Source organism: Passer domesticus, chromosome 6, assembly GCF_036417665.1.
Source record: "Passer domesticus isolate bPasDom1 chromosome 6, bPasDom1.hap1, whole genome shotgun sequence".
In the NCBI taxonomy this organism is placed as follows: Eukaryota; Metazoa; Chordata; class Aves; order Passeriformes; family Passeridae; genus Passer; species Passer domesticus.
Window position 1 is genome coordinate 20,822,527 of NC_087479.1, and position 18,393 is coordinate 20,840,919.

General features: G+C 38.5%; 1 protein-coding gene across 15 annotated transcripts in view; it reads right to left on the reverse strand.

Annotated features, from left to right (window-relative positions):
• Positions 1-18,393, reverse strand: part of NRXN3 (neurexin 3) — a 962,727-nt gene that overhangs the window by 33,304 nt on the left and 911,030 nt on the right. For 13 of the 15 annotated variants that reach the window (XM_064423706.1, XM_064423713.1, XM_064423714.1 and 10 more), the window contains one exon: positions 4,253-4,328. In XM_064423706.1, the coding sequence (XP_064279776.1) occupies positions 4,253-4,328 (76 nt within the window). Of the gene's footprint in view, positions 1-4,243; positions 4,329-18,393 lie in introns of all 15 variants that reach the window. The other 2 variants (XM_064423718.1, XM_064423716.1) reach the window with 1 other exon arrangement.

The window sequence follows — 18,393 nt, forward strand, 5'->3', positions numbered from 1 at the left end:
CAGCTGCCTGGCCACCAGCATCCAGCCTGCCTGGTGCCAGAGCTCCACTAATGGACATCCTTAACAGGAATTAGGGCAATGGTATGAGGAGACAGCAACAGCTGTCAGGAAAGTGTAATTACCATCCTCAAGGCTTTGAAGTTTCAGTATGATCAGATTGTAAGGGTGGTCCTCATTTCACTGAAAAGAGATTAATGCTTTCTGTCTTCGCAGTGCTTCCTAGCTATTCCTTGTCAGAAAATATGTTTTCCTTACAAATCTTACATTCTCTGAGAGCAGATGAGTGACCAAAAAAACACCATAGAGCTGTGTTCAGAAGCACAGACTCAGAACCTTGGCTTGAGTTTTGAGGAACATGAAAATTTGAGCCTCAGATCTCCTTGGAGCAGGCCAGAAGACATTCCTGTACTCATACTAGAGAAAAGCATCTGTTTTGGCACAGAAAAAAAAGAAGTTTTTTGGCCATGTACTGGGACAAGCAACATTTTCATAGAGATAAAACAGGACCTTCCCTTGACTGTTAAGTAAATGATTCTTCAGGGCAGATGAACAGGTTTTTTGCCCCCTTTATCATTTAGATTAAGCCTTCTGGGAGATCTAGAGATCCAAGGTTATCTAGGCTTGTCTGCAAAAAGATGAATAGGGGTCAATTTGTGTCCCTCAACCTGCAATGGTTTCTTTTGCATTACATAAAATACAGGGGGGTTTTGGATCCACAGCTGTCATTGCTGTCACTTAGAATAATTCCTTATGTACATATACGTGTCTGCAGGTGGTGCCTGCAAGCTACCTCAGTCAGAACAAGTCCAGTGACAGCTCCTGTTTTTTAAATGAAGTTTTTCTACCAAAAATTCCAAAAGAAATCATGTTTGGAATGGGGGTACAAAGTCTTAGCCAGCCTGCTACAGGGAGTGTTTCAAGCCAGCCTGGAGAATCCTGAAGAAAGCAGAGTTAGGGAATCACCTTCACACTGTCTTTTTTGAGAGAGATGCAAGTGTTCAGACACAGATCGTATGCACATCAGATTCAGGTCTTAGATTCAACCGTCAATCAGAGTTAAGTGGCAATAAGACCCTGCCAAATGGTCCTCACATGGTATTTAGTCTCAATGAGGACATGATTTTCAGCCTCTGAGTACACCAAAAACAAAGGCTTCAAAAGGACTCTATGTAGAGTACTGCCCTCTGATTCCAAGAACCAACACCAAAGTAATATCTCTAGATACTGGGATTTGATTCTGGCCCATATGAAATCTGAAAACTTCTGATCTGCAGGGAAATATTCTCTGCTGCCCTTGTCTTGGCTATTGCACAGCAGGTTCATAGTGATGTGTATCATATCTCACAGCTGCAGCAGTGAGTTCAGTAACCTTTGCATTACTAGACCATGGCACTGAGGGTGATGGAAGGCCAAATTTGGCGGAAACTCAAGAGCTTTAAAAGCTACACATTATCAGAGGAACAAAAAGAAGACTGTGCTGGGTTAGGTCATTTAATTTTCAATCTGCTGTAAAAGGGATCAGGCAAGGCAGAAGGCAGCGACCTGTCAACAGAACAGGATGAAGCAATTTCAAATGAGCCCAATTAAAAAAAAAACAAACCAAGAAGTTTTAAAAAAATCTGAAGCCATACACTAGAAAACACAAGCAAGATAACCTGGGTCTTTTCTCTCCACAATGTACATATTTAAATACCAGATCTTGGCATGTGGCCAGAATTCTGACTTGGCTGGTGAAGTGTAAAGGCAAACATATCTGCTCAGCCAAGCCAGCACTACTGGATTTTGATAAACTGGCTCAGATTGCTTCAGTGCTCCACAGCAGAATGGGCTGAGTGAGTGTTTTGATACTGCCTGTATGGCAGACACTATGCACTGAGAATGCAGACAATAAGATAGACAAAGAAAATGAGAAGCCCCATAAACCTGCTACTTTTCCTTCTTATTATGATGGAATGAGTTAAGTTTATGCAAAAAGGACCTGCATATTCCTCCTCCTTCTAGCAATTCTGTACACCAGCACCTCTGAGAGCAGGAGAACTCAAAATCTGGAAGTGCAGATTTCATCAGCAAAGACCATCTGGGAGACTTATTTTTACATATAATCAAGCTAACTTTTATTCTCAATGTCATAGTAATTCCCTAGAAAAGAAACAGATTTCAGTGGCTTATGTTACCTTCCTATGCAAGAGGAGTAGGGTGCAATGAAAGACACTGGGGAAATTTATAAGAATGCCTAGTAGTTTAGGAGAGAACCTTCAGCAGATTTTCAGAGAATCATATTATTTTACACCGCAGATATTCAAACGTCTGTAGGCACTTAGATCTGCCAAGTGTAATGCTTAGCAGGATTTTCAAAAGCAAGTAATTTTTACAAATCCAGTTTGTACCTGTTTGAACATTAGATTTCTAACTGTGTCAGGAAGAAGGTATTTTTAGTCTGGAAATGTTGCTGTACAGCACTATGAAATTTCATGCTAAACATGCTGTTTTACCAAATTTCTACTCAAACTTTGATTTTTCAGCAGCAGCAGAAGATGAAAATATTGTGGTTACAATTTCTATCTGCTGAAATTATTGTGAGTTTTGCAACAAAAATTTACAAGAGGAGGAGTCTGATAAAGACATCCTTTTGTCTTTAATTGAAATACATGGTAATCAGAATATGAATTAGAAAAAAAAAAGTCTTCACATGTTAGTGAAGCTTTAATGAAGTGACTTCATTTATTTGCACATCAGTTGCAATAACTTTGTCCTTGTGTCCATGGTCCTATTAATCTCATGCCTCACTTTCATTACAATCACTGTGCTGGCATTTCATTACTACCTTTATTTAAACTCTCAGTACCCCCATTGTTTATACTTCACAATCTAGTAATATTTGGACTGCTTTTCTTCCAGATGGAGAGTAGAAAAGCTCATAGAAATCTGTTAAAAAGGAGATGGGAAGTAGGCTGAGCTACCTGTTACCAACAGTCTGTGTCACTGCCTTCACTGCCATCACAGGGAAGTCAAGAGTATGTGTGGAAGTTCCCAGCTACAATGCAATGCCAATCTCAGGTTACAGCAAGACCAAGTTCTACTAAAAATGCAGGTATACCACAACAAATTGAAAAGAAATGTCAAAGCACTAGCCTTGGGTGAATTTTTATGTTATCATTGAATTAATCAAATGGTTTCAGGAAATTAGAAACAGAACATTTATAATACTTTCTTGGTATTTTTTGTAAGGAAAAAAACCCCACCATCCCAAATAAAACAAAAACAAACAAAACAAAGCCAAATGAAAGAATCCCCTCAAACTATTTGTATGTTTCACTATTAAAGACAAAAATTCTAACCAAAATTCCTCTTTTTATTTTAAATGTACACAGAAATTCGATGATGTCTGTTCTCTATTATAGAAATGCTTAACTCATGGCAAGCCTCAATAAAGAAGACTTGAAAAAGCCTGTAAGAAATAAAGTAGACTGCAGTTGCCTGCCGGATACCACATAATATATCTCACCAGAAAGAAAAGCCATCAATTTATCAAAATGTATCTGAAAGGGAGAAGTTGAGTCAGTTCCATATGGCCAGTCCTTCTGACTCTTTAACGGATACATTTTGAAGCATCACTGCAGATAACAAGGCAAGAATTACTACTAATTTTGTTGTGTTAAAACTATGTTTTGGTGTTCCCCAATTTCTTTGGGGTCACAGGAAACAAAATTAGTATAAACACATTACCATGTTAACTGTACTCAAAATCCCATGGACAAATGTATCCCTTAACATCCATCTTCAGACTAATTAAGAAAGATTAAACATAACTAATAACTTATTTTTATTTCACTTTTCTGTTTTCAAATGTTCACCCTCTCCACTTCATAAATCTTCATTATTTGTCACACTCCATATTGATTTTTTTTCCTACTGTGATAGTAAAGTAATATGTAGAAATATGTGAACTATTAGCTGGAATCACTTTCAGAAAGTTTGCCTTTCCATGCGAACAACTTTATATAAAGCAAATAGTGACTACATATCGGTGTTTTGCTGTTGCCAAGTCCATGGGATCTGATGCTTGGCTGTATAGTTTCTTATTTTATATACAGTGTATATATACATGAGTGCATATATATACACATATACACACACATATATACATATATAATTATATATGTATACATTCACACACATATAAAATATATGTATGCATTGTTTTTTGCAAATGAAATCAGAAAGCAAGCAAAACACGACTGACCTGACTTACCTGTACTGGGCTCACAGTCAATGAAATCTTCATCATCACTGGAACATTCAGCTGATGAAACGATGTCATCTGTTGTCTGGCATGTGAAGCAAAGGAACAAAAGAAAACAAAAGTAAGATATTTGCAAGTCAAGAAGCTATTACAAAGGCAGCTAAATATACAAGGGGGAAAAAAAGAAGGTTTCACAAATGTAACTTTTAAAATATTTAAGTTGTACCAAGCACTCCATATATGCCCATGGTAAATGTGTCCTCCACTGAGTTGGAGCCTCTTGTTGGAGTAACAGTGCCTACCCTGTCCTGTTGAATATTTCAGGTGTGCACAGGTGCTGTGCACCTGCTGGGCTGTTTAGGGCAGCAAGTGGATCACACTGGTGCTGTTGAACAAAGTACAGTGGGCTACAAAGCCTGGGCTACAAAGCTGGCAAACTGCCCTGAGCAGCCACTGTAAATGTGTCTGCTGGGAGGAGGCAGGGCTCCTCCATAAATACCTGTATCATGGAGGGCCAGCCAGAAGGCACTTCCTGAGAGACTCACCATGTGAGGCATGCTCAAACTGAACATCCTTTCTGCAAAGGGAAATATAGAAGATAGACCCAGGTAATACACACCACTCAGCTAGCAGTACTCTTTGCTGTGCCTGATGAACCACCCTGAGGCAGACATAATTCCTGCTCTGTGAATGCACCTCTTGGGGTGGGAATCTGGTGTTTACCCAGACAGTAAATATCTGTGCAACTTACTTGTTGCATGATGAACTTCTGCATGTGTCAGGTATGCCCAACATGCAACCTCACCTCCTTGCTTAGCAAGTGAACAGGGATGTGGATGCAACTAGTTTGACCAGATGTAAAGCCTGATTCTGAAAGGGTTAAACCAAACTGTAACCATTCACAACCATTACAGGTTTCATTACATTCCTTTGCATTTCCAGCTGGTGATATTTTCTTAATCTTCTTTTTTAATTTTCATTTTTTAAAATATTTTTTCTTTCTGTGTGTGTACTGCTCTAATTAATGAGCAGCATGTACTGCAGCATGTTAGAGAGACGTGTACTGGTGTCTCTTCCCAGCAGCATCTCCTGCCTGTAATTGCTGCAATTAGTTGAATTAGTAATGCAGACCATTAGGGAGAGGCTGTGGCAGCCTCTGGACACAAGCTGTAATGTTCCTGTGCACAATACAAAATTACCCCAACTCAGCAGCATTGGCTCAGCCACGGCTTCTGGTGAAATTGTCTCCCTTAACAGCTCTTCCTTGCAGAGAGCTGCCTATTCTGCTGAGCAGTAGGATCAGTGGGATAACTCCTGAAACAAAACAACTGAAATGCTCCTCACCAGGCAGGAAGCATTGAACTCAGGAGCAGGACTGCACTTCAGTATTCTAAGTGAATATTTCTGGGAATCTCACATCTCAACAAGACTTTCAAATCCTTACTCCTGATAAAGACTTTCCAGCTTTAAATGTCTCCTTTACATTCTTATATCTGCTATGGCTGCCTCCAATGTGTTCCTTCTCTTTATAAAAGAGTTCTGAGGACTCTGCCCTTTTTTTAGCCTCCTGTGCTCCCAGCACTATGAAATACCTCTGACCCCTGCTTACCCTCCCCATTTCTGTTTGTATTTGAGCTAAGGGGAGAAAAAGAGAACCAAGAAGTCAGTCAGAAAGATCAGATTGAACATAATGATACTTCAGTCTTGATTTGAGTGGCTTAGATTGAGCCAAGAAAGAAAAACAGGATAGGTCAGTTGCAAGTAAAAATGATAAAAATAGAGTATCTGTAAAAAAGCCAGTCATTAAGTATTTTATGCATTACTCAGTCATACCCAGCATGGTCATTTGGCAATGTTTTGTGGAATGCTATCTTGCAGTAGCTTCATGCTCAAATACTTTCATTAAATACTTCTACAATCTTTTTTCCATGGGGAGTCAAGATTAAAAGGAACTGAAGGTAATATGTCCCTGCCTTACATGTCAAGGTCATTTAAAAAAAAAATATTCTTTCAGTCATAGAAAGTGGAAGAATTCTGTTGAAATCCTGCTGACTTCTCTTAAGACAAGCTGGCTTTAAAATTTTGTCTGCTCAGTAAGGGGACGAGAAAGGAGGAATGCACAAAATAGAAACATACTTTTTTCAATTCTCCTGGTCCTCTCACACATATTTTAGAAAGTATTATTTATCCCCAGAAACTTTATAACTTCTACAGTAATCACATCTTCCAACAGTGAAATGCAGCTGTCCCTGGGTAAAAAGATAATAGGTTTTAATTGCACCAATGTAAAGTAATTTAGCACAATTTAGTAAACAAGGCTATACTGCTGAAAATTTTTAAGCAGGGGAAACGTAGTTAGTGATACTAGAGATTTATACTGTAGTTGTCTAAGGGTAAGGATAGCACTGTGAATAAAGAACAAACTATCCATAACTACTAGAAGACCTTGCTCAAACAGTGCTAAAACCCTGGCAATTGGTTTTGATTTCCAGGTTAAATTCAGATCATGTGGATTTTGGTCTTAGTCAAACATCTGACAATTCACACTCCTCATAGAAAAACAGTGATGATTTGCACCAGTAGGAAATAAACATAAAAATTATAACAATATGTTGTTGTCACTTATCAGCTGCTATAGCTATTTGATTACCCACTTATTTGCTCAGATCTAAAGGCTTCATGCAACACATTAATGTGGAATCAAATCCAATTGAACTGACAATGTGAGCTATTATTTGTAAAGAATACTGAGTTCCTTTTTTTCCTCTTGCATATTAGGTGCATCATATGAAATCAGGAAGGTAACAAGGCCTTTTTTTATTTTTTTTTTAACTGGACACCACCTTGTAACAGGATACTGGTAGATAATAGAAGTTTAGAGCATTTTGGCAGTTATCAGCCAAACTGAGGGCCCAAAACATCCTTCCAGACCTATTAATTACCCTATATCTAGTTTGGGAAGTCCTTGTACCACAATCTGAAAAGTCATGAAGCCTGGCCCTTGTTCATCTTGCTCAATTTCCCATCTCATCAGCAGCTTAAGGCAGTACACACAAGAGATTTTTGCTGCACTCTGATGCATGTACTAGATTTTCTCTATAAAATCCTCTTGCAGTTGGTGTTGGTTCTGAACAGAGAAGCCAGACTCAGACAAAATGCAAATATGTGATGTGCAATACTCACCAACCCTGTCAACTTCAATCTTTAGTTGCACTTTTTCATGACTGGTTCCACACATGATTTTATCAATTAATCTCCATCTTTCCTCCCCATCTCTACTACATACTATTTCACCTGATATCCTATTTTTTTTTTTTTTTGCTTGGTGATTGCTCTTCATCCCATCCTGCTGATTTTGTGTGTATAAAAATGAGGGTTAGAAAAAGGAAAAAACCTCCAGAAGTGGTGTTAGATTTAAGTCAAGGTCATTAATGAGATCTCTAGAAACCACAGAAAAGATAAGTACCCTAATCTGTCTCGCCATTTCCTATCTTGTATTTTTAATCTCAGTACTTTCCATCACAATTCATCACTAACTGATTTTCTAGTCCCACCACATATTGGTTTTCCATACACCTTCCGCTCAGATACAACATCTGAATCATCCCAAAGGAATAAAGCTATTTCAGTGAGAAAGAACAGCAAATTCCTGACCACAGGAACAGGGTCAATGAAACATCCAGAAGGCCATTACTTCTTGTAACAGGAATTTGTACCTTTCAAGACCCTCCTGGAGCTGGGAGTTTTCACTGGATGTTTATTAAAGTGCTGCTTCACAAGACAGAGGAGGCTAGTGAGCAGAGACCCTGGAAATCTATCCACTAACATAATTTCTTCACATCAGAAACAGCTCACTGGGAGGCAGTAAACAAAAACACTACCCCATTTCTGGTCACTTTCCCCCATTTTTGAAATGTTTCTCATTTTATAGAGAATCATATTCACCCACTGGCCTCAGGGGATATAAGTGGATTAATCCTTTAGTGTCTGCCCAGTGATTTAGGGATAGTAAATGCTAACATTCTAATGTACAGGCAAAACGATAGTAATGAAACTTCTCCATATGCTGTGATGGAAATGATGTTTGTGTTTTCATTGGAAAGAACATGAGAGAGAAAATATTTTTCCCTTCCCTATATTAGCTAAATTCTATATTAAAAATAATAAGTCACACTACTATTTTAAAATATGTATTTCATTTCTAAAGAATCCCAGCTTTGAAATTACTTGGCCTGTATTAAAGGCCATAAAACTAAAGATAGGTATTATAATAACTTTCAATAAAATTTCTCTCTGGCAGGAACCCTTTTTATTCCTTCCTCTGAAAGATTTTTTATGGCATTTATATTATTATTTTTTTTCTCCCTCTCTCTAGTGTTTAATGAAATTGCTTTGGAATAAAACCAGGGTAGGAGAAAGTGCTAAACTCTGAGTCCACCCCAGAGGATTTATGGGCATACTTACCTTCAAATTCTTTCTATTTCACTGAATTGGCTCCCCATTCCTTTCCATGAATTATTAGTTCTGTAATCACCTCCTCCTAATTATTCACTCTAAGGGCCTCTTCAATCTTGACACGGTGATAGTTCTACAATCTTTGTTCATTACACTGTATGTACTGGTGTGGGATATGTAGTGCAAGGAAATTTGGCATGGTGTGGCAAGTGTTGTTGAAGATGACTCCATTCCTGTACAATCTTTAAATTGCCCAAAGCCCTAATTTATGTATCAGCTCCATAACCCTTGCTCCTTTGTTCTACATAAAATGGCAGGTGCTGAATCATCCTTTCCCCAATTGCAAAGTTTTTTTGACACCTTGTTGTTTGGGTACACCGCTATTTATGAAAGATTAAGCATGCTGGATAAAATAAGCTCTGTCACCGAACAGCTTTATGAAATTATAAAAAAACACACTCAGGAATGATGGAGTCCTCCCTTCTAGAGGGAGAGAAGAGACAAGGACCCATAAATTCAACCCTTAGACAAATTCCTACAGAATTACACATTTGGCATTTGCTTCACTTGGTGAAGTAGGATTCAATTTTCCTACTTGCCTTTTTTCTTGAAATTCTTCTGCACACTATACATGTTAGTTTCAATTCAACACTATTATTTGAAAAGCAACACTTAATGTTCTGTTGTGAGAGAAGTGTAAATCTGTTTGGCACTGAGGAACCACAATTTACAGTACTTGAAATATGACCATCACAAAATGCTAGGCACAAATATTTCCCCAAGAGTGGAGAAATACAGTTGTATTAACTGGGGCACTGCATTTGCCTTTCACATCTAAAATATACAGAGATGAAAGTCAACAAACTTTTTCCTAAATACCACCACTTGACTCCCTCCATTGCTTCCATACTGCTGTATTTTCCATAGAGCTCAAATTTATTGTGGGCTACGGAGTACATATTTTCTTCTATGCCTAACACCATAGAGTATAAATACTCCCTTTAGAATACCAAAAAGTTAGTGATGCTGTCCAGTCTTCTAGAAATCAAGATGTTTCAAGGCATTTGCTGTCGTGCCAAAAGAAGATAGCAGATGAAGTGTCTCTCTCATTAGGAGCCATTTCTAGTTTGAATACTTCCACCTTTTGTACTTTGGTAACTGGGATTTTTAAAGAACTTTTCATATTCTATTCACACTATTCAATTAAATGAGAATCCTTCATCTGTCCTTTCTACATGTTACATTTGTTTCTCACTTTTTAATTAATCTTTATTTGCAAAATACCCTGGAGGTCACTACAGTATAGCAGACCTGAGAGACTCAGTCTGGACAAACTCAAACTACTACATACAGATAGAAATAATCTGCATATAAATGGGAAAGTACTAGAAATGTTGCAAAAATCATAATGAACCATTACAAAAGAAGCTGCAATTTGGGACTGTATAAACTTTTTAGGGGAGTCTTGGGTCTCCTCTCTTTTGCTAAAGTGTATAAATCTTCTCATTACCGGATAGAACAACATGTATTTTCTTACATGGGACAGACACAGCCACAAATATGTGCAAGCCCTTTGCACCCCACATACTAATGCAGAGGTTGTGCCTGCCTCTGCAGAGGCAAAGCATCAGAGAACATGAAACTAATAACATTTCTTCATATAATTAATTTGAGGTAAGCAAAAAAACAAGAGGACCAAATCCTCTGTTTGTTTAAATTGGCATTGATTTCAACCAGACTGCAACAACTTGCAGCAAGAGAGAATGGCTCACTACATTTAGTTTTGGACAATTCAATGCTGAAAGACTAGGAGTAATTTTAGTCAATTCAGAGAAGAGCCACTGAAAAGAGGAAGGAACTTGAGATATGTATGAATGAGATAGGCTTAGTAAAACTAAACATCAGAACTTGATTTAACAAGGACTTAAGGTATGATAAAGTTTTACAGGTGTCAAAAAGGACATCAGGAAGAATGATGAACTATTTAGAGTGCTTCAAGAAAGGATAAAATTAAGGTAAAAAAAAAAAAAGGTGCTATTTTTAATCTCGGTAGAGATTTTTATAAACGATGGAGAATTCTCAAAGAAATACCAGAAACCATTAGCACTGAGGTCAAGCAGTTGCCTAAGCCATCCAGGTATGAATAGCATTAGTGTATATGCCCTAATGGGCAAGAGCTTGCTCCATCTATCTTCAGTCCAATCTAATTCACTCTAAATCAATTTGCATCCTATCCTATCTGTCACTATTTAATATAAACACATTACACATTTTTCTATCATTGCAAAGCAGGCAGCAAAGCTATCCAGCACAGCCTTTCAGTTTGCTGTGCTGAGGGCCAGAATCACAGAATATTCTGTGTTGGAAGGGACCGACAAGGATCACCAAAGTCCAGCACCTGGTCCTGCACAGGACAGCCCCAAGGATAACACCATGTGCCCAAGGATGACACCCTGTGCCCACGTGCCCATTGTCCAAATGTTTCTTGAACTCTGTCAGGCTTCATGCTGTGACCACTTCCCTGGGGAGCCTTTTCCAATGCTCAGCCACCCTCTGAGGTAAAGAACTTCTTCCTGATAGCCAGCCTAAACCTCCCCTGACACAACTTGAGGCCATTCCCTTGAGTCGTGTCACTGGGGCTGCTGTGTTATCTACCAAGAGGCTGGTGAGTAACCAGCAGGCATGTACCCTTCAACAGCAGCCCAGCAGAAGTGCATCTCCTGGCTGCATGCTCCTGGCTGAATATAAAAGCTGATTTGCTGTCAAATTATAGCATTAGGTAGGGATCATGAGAGAGCAACCCCTCAAAAAAATCAGCCATTTCCCCACTACTATGGCAGATAACACATTAAGGAACTAGGCAGCTAAGTAAGAGAAAGCAAAAAATAATCTTTGCAACTGTATGTCAATCTAGATTCATGGGCAGTCATGATTAAAAAGAGCTTTGAAAGCTTGAATTATTCCTTTGAAAGCCAAAAGCCTGTCTCACTAAAATCAATAGTTCATTAAGACTGTAAAGTCTGACTCTTCTGGACAAAGTTGGATGCCAAATTTCAGAGACTTTATTCTGTGCCTGAGCTATGGAAAGTCAACAGGGAAAAATCATGTTTCTGCCTTTTGTCTCTGTCTGCTGGCAGTGGGAAGGGTGAGGATGTTGTGAGGCAGTGTGAGCAGAGAGAGAAAGAGAAGGGAGGGCAAAGAGAGGAGAAAGGAAAGTGTGGAAGATTAATTCATCTGTTGTTCAAGGCACCCTGACAGGGGAAAGAGAAGTATTGAACCACAGCAGCTTAACCCAACTTCAATGTACCTTCCCAAAAGCATAAGGAATGTAATTCTTCATGGTGTTCTGCTGATAAGCAAATCCTCCTAAATCCTTTCAATTTATTTCTTGGCCTGAAGAAATTACATATTATTTAGGACCTAAATAAATAAATAAAATTTCATTTCCATGAATCTAGATTGGCTGTTTATTGATTACATGGGCCCACAGAGCCACTTGCTTTTCTATTTCTTTCCTTTCCTAACAGAACAGGCTCTTTTTGACTTGAACTAGGAAAGCATCAACTGGCAAGTCTTTTCCAAACTACTCAATGTAACCTTCAAGATTTGCAAGAGCTTTAAACAGGGCTGTAAAATATCATTTATTGGTTTTAATACAAAAGATACAGCTTTGGTGTGAGAGAGGACTCTTTTTCCCCTCTTATCAACCAATTTCTCCTTTCCATGTGAATTTTCATTCTTCCAAACAAGTACCTTGAAGATGAAAGTTGTGTCTATACACTGAAGACAGAGCCTCTTGGAATGACCACACAGGAGGAATATTGACACTGAGTATACTTTGCATCATTTGATGAAGAAGCCTGTGCTGCTTCCCTATTATATTTTTATTTCTTATTAAAAGAAACTGTTATTTGAAACAGAAACCATTAGTCCTCTCTTATATAACCACAGTTATGCAGATGATGCAGGTGAAAACTCCCTAAGAAAGGTACAGAAGGTATGTCCATCATGAACTAAAGTAACTAAAAAGCTTAATGCTAAAAATCAAGCCAATACAGCTGACCCCATGACAACTCCCACTCTAAAGTCAGTGAGAGCTGCTGGAAGAACAATTTGCTGAAATTCAAACACTGCTCATGAACATGACTTTCTGAATATTACATTAATCTACACAGTGTTGTTTTCCAATCCTTGTCCAAAAGTCTTCAAATGGAAGACATTTCTTTTAGAACATGGTCTGAAAACAGATCCAGTGTGTTCTCCCCTGTGCCATCATCCCACTCAGAAGAACCAAGAACCAGCTGAACACACAGGGCAGCATAAACTTCAATTTCCTGCTCTTTTCAGTATCTCCTTAAAGCACGACACAGGAAGCAAAAGCTGAATAAAGATTCTTATAGACATGTAGGAAGAAGCCAGATTATTGACAGAATTTAGCATCCTGCTGGTGTGGGCTCTAGTCCCTTAGGTACACATTCTAATATATTATGTTAAGCGGCCACAGAAATAATTTTATTAATATGCTGGACTACGAACTACACTTGCTGAAAAATAAAATGTTACACACTTTACCAGCAGAAGGGCAGGGAAGATCACTGGAATGCAGTTACTTTTTAAATTGACCCAGGCCAAATTGCCAAGGACATTGAATCAGAGTCCATGTTACTTGATTTTATTTTCCTGATATTGTCATAAATTTGCTATCTGACATCAGCAAAACTGCCCCCTTTCCTCATGCTTCTGTTTATATTACCATAAAATGGAGAGAAAACAGTTTCTATGCTTGCTTGGCATACAATCATAATTTTAGTAAATATTTTACATTCTCGAAGCAAAGCCTTAGAAAACTCCTTTACATTTAGTAAAGGGAAGCCTAGTTTCAGAAAGTTAGAGACTCAAATGATGTGAGATGAATCAGCTGCCCTTTGAAGACTCAGCCTCTAGTAAGAGTAAATGGGTTTTTCTTTGCGTGCTAGCTGGCACTTAATAACTGTGTCAGAAGAATATTTTTCATTTACACTTTGCTCCTTTGCTGGAAATCAATATGTCGTTTGCTGGCATTTTCTCCTGGACATCTTTATTTAGCTTGTCTTTTTTTCCTCAGAGGGGAGGGAGTTGTATTTGATTTTGTTCTGTTATTGATTGGATCACTCTGAGCAAGAAATAAATAACTAAGCACAGCACAGTAGCTTTAATGACAATCTCTTAAGCCTTAAAATCTGCACGCCGTGTTGCACTCCCCCCTAACACATGATTCAAGAGAAACAAATCTGTAAAGTACAGTTACTGTACAGAAAATAAGTGGTCACACGTGCAATTTAACTGGCATTTCTACTTATGTGATCACTTAATAAAACCCTACATGTCCTGTTTCTATTAAAGCAGTAGTCCTTTTCCTGTAGCACCTACTGCTGGGATCTCAAAATCTCTTGCAAATGAGGTTTAATGAGAAATTAAAGATACGGGAGATCTTCTCCCAGCAGACATCGTTCCCTGGAGAGAAGAGGAGCATGTTCACATACTGAGCACTGCTGGCAGCACAGCCTGCTTCCTGAGGTGCAGCAGGCCAGCGAGCACTGGCTGAGGGGCAGTCGCTGTGCCCCAAGCAGCACCAGCCACAGCAATCCTGCCAGCAATCCAACGGGGAGGGCTGGGCAAGCCAGCCCCAGGGGCTGCACAGTAATTGCCCATCATCTTTTTTTTTTTAAACTGGGGAGTTTATTATCTCCTCCCCTGTGTCTCTCTTAATTTCTCTTACTCATTTTTACATTGGCCACAAAGAGCTGGCACACACAGCTGTAAAATTCATAAAGGATAAAATATCCTAGTATGGTCCAGACTGTGGCACTTAAAATCTAATGTGACAGGGTATGTTATTCATAAAGTAACAATAAACGTAAAGACTCTGAATAAATGTGCCTTAAAACAACTTCTGCAATTATTATAAGTACCTCTAAGTGCAATAAGATAAACAACTATCTTTGAATATTCACATTAATGTGCTAGACTATTCTTGCCAGGGAAATATTCCTCTTGCTCTCCAAACATTAACCCACACTTAGAAAATGGCATTTAAATACTGTTACTCACAGGATTCACACATTAGCTCACAAGGGGAAGGCAGTTCCCACACATTTAAATGCAGAATAAACATAATGTAGAAGAAATAAATGAAGAATAAATCCTGGCCCACTAGGTACCAATCAGCACCTAGAAACGCTCCCTGAATAAAGTTAGAGAGTACAACATCTAACAAAGGAAAATAGCTACTAAATTCCTATATGTAAGCACATATACAACATACCTGCTACACAAAGGCTATGAATGGTTTTAATTTATAAACAATAAGAAGATTATCAACACAAATGTCACAGAAGTGGCTGTGGTAGAGCTCCTATTTCCCAGGAACATTGACAGCCTCTTAATCACAAATCCATCCTTCCTCTCTTAATACAGGATGTAAATGATTATCAACACTAGTACAGAGACATTTGTTTACTCAACAAAAGGCATATATTAACATTAAACTATTAACATACTGACATTATCATGGTAAAATATAATAAAAATTAAGTTAAACAGTTCCAGACAATATTTCACCCAGAAATACAACTGCCAAATAGCTAATGCTTAAAAATCATACTTTTCTATCATTAAGTATTTTTTTTTCCATTTGAAATATGAGTAAATGAACACCTTTACTTGAAGGACACAGAACTGACCTCACATCATATGTTAGCAAAAAAACATATAACAAAAGAGTAAAAAGAGTAAACAGGGAAATGAAATCATTATCACCACCAAGGATCATGGGGGAAAACTTGAGAAAGTTAGAGCCAGAAATTTGTCTATTCATAACTTTATTAAGGAAAGAGATCTAGTGCCATCAAACAAATACCCATCAGCTAAAAAGAGATACTTGGTCCATCAAATGCTGATGAAACCAGGTGAACTTGAACCTCATGAGTTGTAGAACATGACAAACGGCTCCTGAACATTAAATCTGAAGTGAACTTCACTTAAATGGCACATGAAGTGGTCCAAGCTACAAATGGTTGTTATGCAAGAAAATTTTGCCATTGGGTAAGGCAGACTCCCATGCATAGCAAGCCTGATAAACACTTATCACTGCTGGGTTTCTCAGCAGCCCCTGCTTAATCAGAACATTTGCCCTGTGAAGGATAAGAAGGCCATTTTCCTTGCTTATTTATTTCGTTTTCTAGTGAGTTTGATTAACTGTAGTAAAGACAAATCAATCTTTTGTGTTTGTGTAAAATGGAAAAAGGAGCGAAGTTAGCTTTAATGGCCCCAGAGATGCTCAGCTGGAAGGCACTTACTGAGCAGAGAGCTAGACAAAGGAATTCAGGCTTTAAACACCATCAAGAACTGCCTGACATCATCTATACTTCTACCTGCTTAAAGGGAAAACAACAAACCCACTCCACACACAGTGAAGAGGTTTCTTTTTCTCTGCAATTCTGTCTATAAAGGCATCAAGTACTACAAGTTCCTTCCTTGTGTCCTTCAGATTTCCACGGTATAATTTGGGTGATACTACAAAACAAGTATCCAAAGGAACATCATCAGAAAGAGAGAGGATTTGAAGCTCTAAATCCATAAGAATACTTTCACTGTCAGTTAACTTGCTTCTCAACTCAGTTTTGTGGCAATGTTGCATATTTGACATCAATAACCTCTTGGTAAGGACTGAAAGATAGCATGAAATTCATACCCACTATGAAATGAGGAAGCTTCTGCATAAAGAATTTGAATGAGACACTTACCAGTTGAAAGTAGAACTTTGAAAATTTTTTTCTCTCATATATTCTAATTACAGAATTATTTCCACTGTTGACAACAGTGGAAATCACAAAAGAAATTATGCCATTTTAACGCAATGCCCATTAAAAGGCTTTAGTAATACAAAGAAACACCCAGGTCTTCCAGACTATGGACAGCCAAGTTTTAGCCCATGGAGGAGTTAACCTTAGTCTTAGCAAGGCATAGGAAAGGACAGCTTTGACTCTTGCCAAAATGTAGCAAGAGTACCCATATTCAAGATATTCCAGACCTTGAGTAGACAGACAAAAGTGCATGGTTAGGTTTCTTGCTACATCAGATCCTTCTTTTTCATAAGAATTAAAAAAGCGGAAAGAATCAGAACTTTTGTTCTAAGAAAAAACTCCATCTTCCATTGCTATAACTCCTAAAGCAACAGCTTTGGGATGATGGTATGTTTCTGCTCTCTCCTGGGAGGAAACAAGTTCAGCTTCCCTTTTCAATGGTGTCATTATTGTAGCTTCATTTGTACCAGAAACAAGACATAATAGCCACTGAATTTAAAAGGTGGTACCTCTGCATTTTCAGATGTAGGCCCTACACACACTAAAGAGACTACTGGCATTACAGACATGAGGTCATATCCAAGCTGGTAGAGCTCCTCCTTTTAGGTCCAGCAATGCTGACAGAAGAAGGCTTTCTGCCAGCAGTTACACTGCCTATGAATGTTTCAAACTCAGCTGACAATAATTGGCATAGTTATGTCCCTATCAGGATTTTGACTGGCAACAGCAGGTAAAATCAAAGCACATGCATTTCTGCACTGTGGGACATGCAGTGAAGCTGTCAGAACTCCAGAGTATGACACAGTATTCCTCTGAAATGCTTCAGGATGGAAAAAGTGTTTCTAAGAAACCCTGTAATTGACTCTAATTACTAGCAGCTGTTATTAACTGTCTCACAGTTATTAGCAGGCATATAACTTCAGTTAAGAATTTGCAAATAAAAGGCTGCAGTCAGTAAGATTTCTTTTGATTCAGAAATCTCAGGTGAGAGGGGTCCATTATTTTCAGCAAGTCTGACTGCCCATTTTACACAACTGTGGAATTGCACAGAAGAGCTGAGTGCCAGAATGCCTCTGCCACTGATTTGCAATGACCCTTTACAGGACTCTTTATATGTCAGCACACCATGGCTTAATTTTTAAGATAGTGAAGATACACATGTCTCTCTTGGAAGAAAATGTTTAGAAGTTGCTCTGACAGTACCTTAAGGACACTGCTGTGTAAAGCATCTGCAGAATGATTATAGAATTCTGAAATTGTTTGTGTTGGAAAAGATCTTTAAGATCACTGAGTCCAACCATTAACCTAACACTCCCAATTCCATCACTAAACCACGTTCCCAAGTGCCACATATACACATCTTTTAAATACTTCCAGAGATGGTGATTCAACCACTTCCCTGGGCAGCCTACCCTGATTTTATCCAGTTCTTTATATTTTGTGAGCAGAAAGACTCACACTGTCAAAATGGAACTCCCAAATGGACTGTAACAAACTGTTATACCGTGTTGAGGTAGGAGGGACATAAGAAACATTCTGCTCTCTTTAATGTTTCTGAAATGAAACAAAATATTGGAGGTGACTGCACAGTTCCTACAAACTGAGGTTTTTGCACGCAGGGATTTCTTGCAAATTCTTCTCATCAGTGGGAAAAGCCTGGAGTGCACATCTATAGAAGTGAATGGCAGCAGAGCTTAACACCAAAGGCAAGTGACCCTCAGATAAAGAACCCTGCCATGGTGGCCCCAGTACTCATCAGAACACAAAACTTGCTTTCACAAGCTCTAACACAGCTTTTCCAACAGGTGCAGAGTAAAGCTCTGTAACCTCTCTACCAGGCAGCTTTGAATC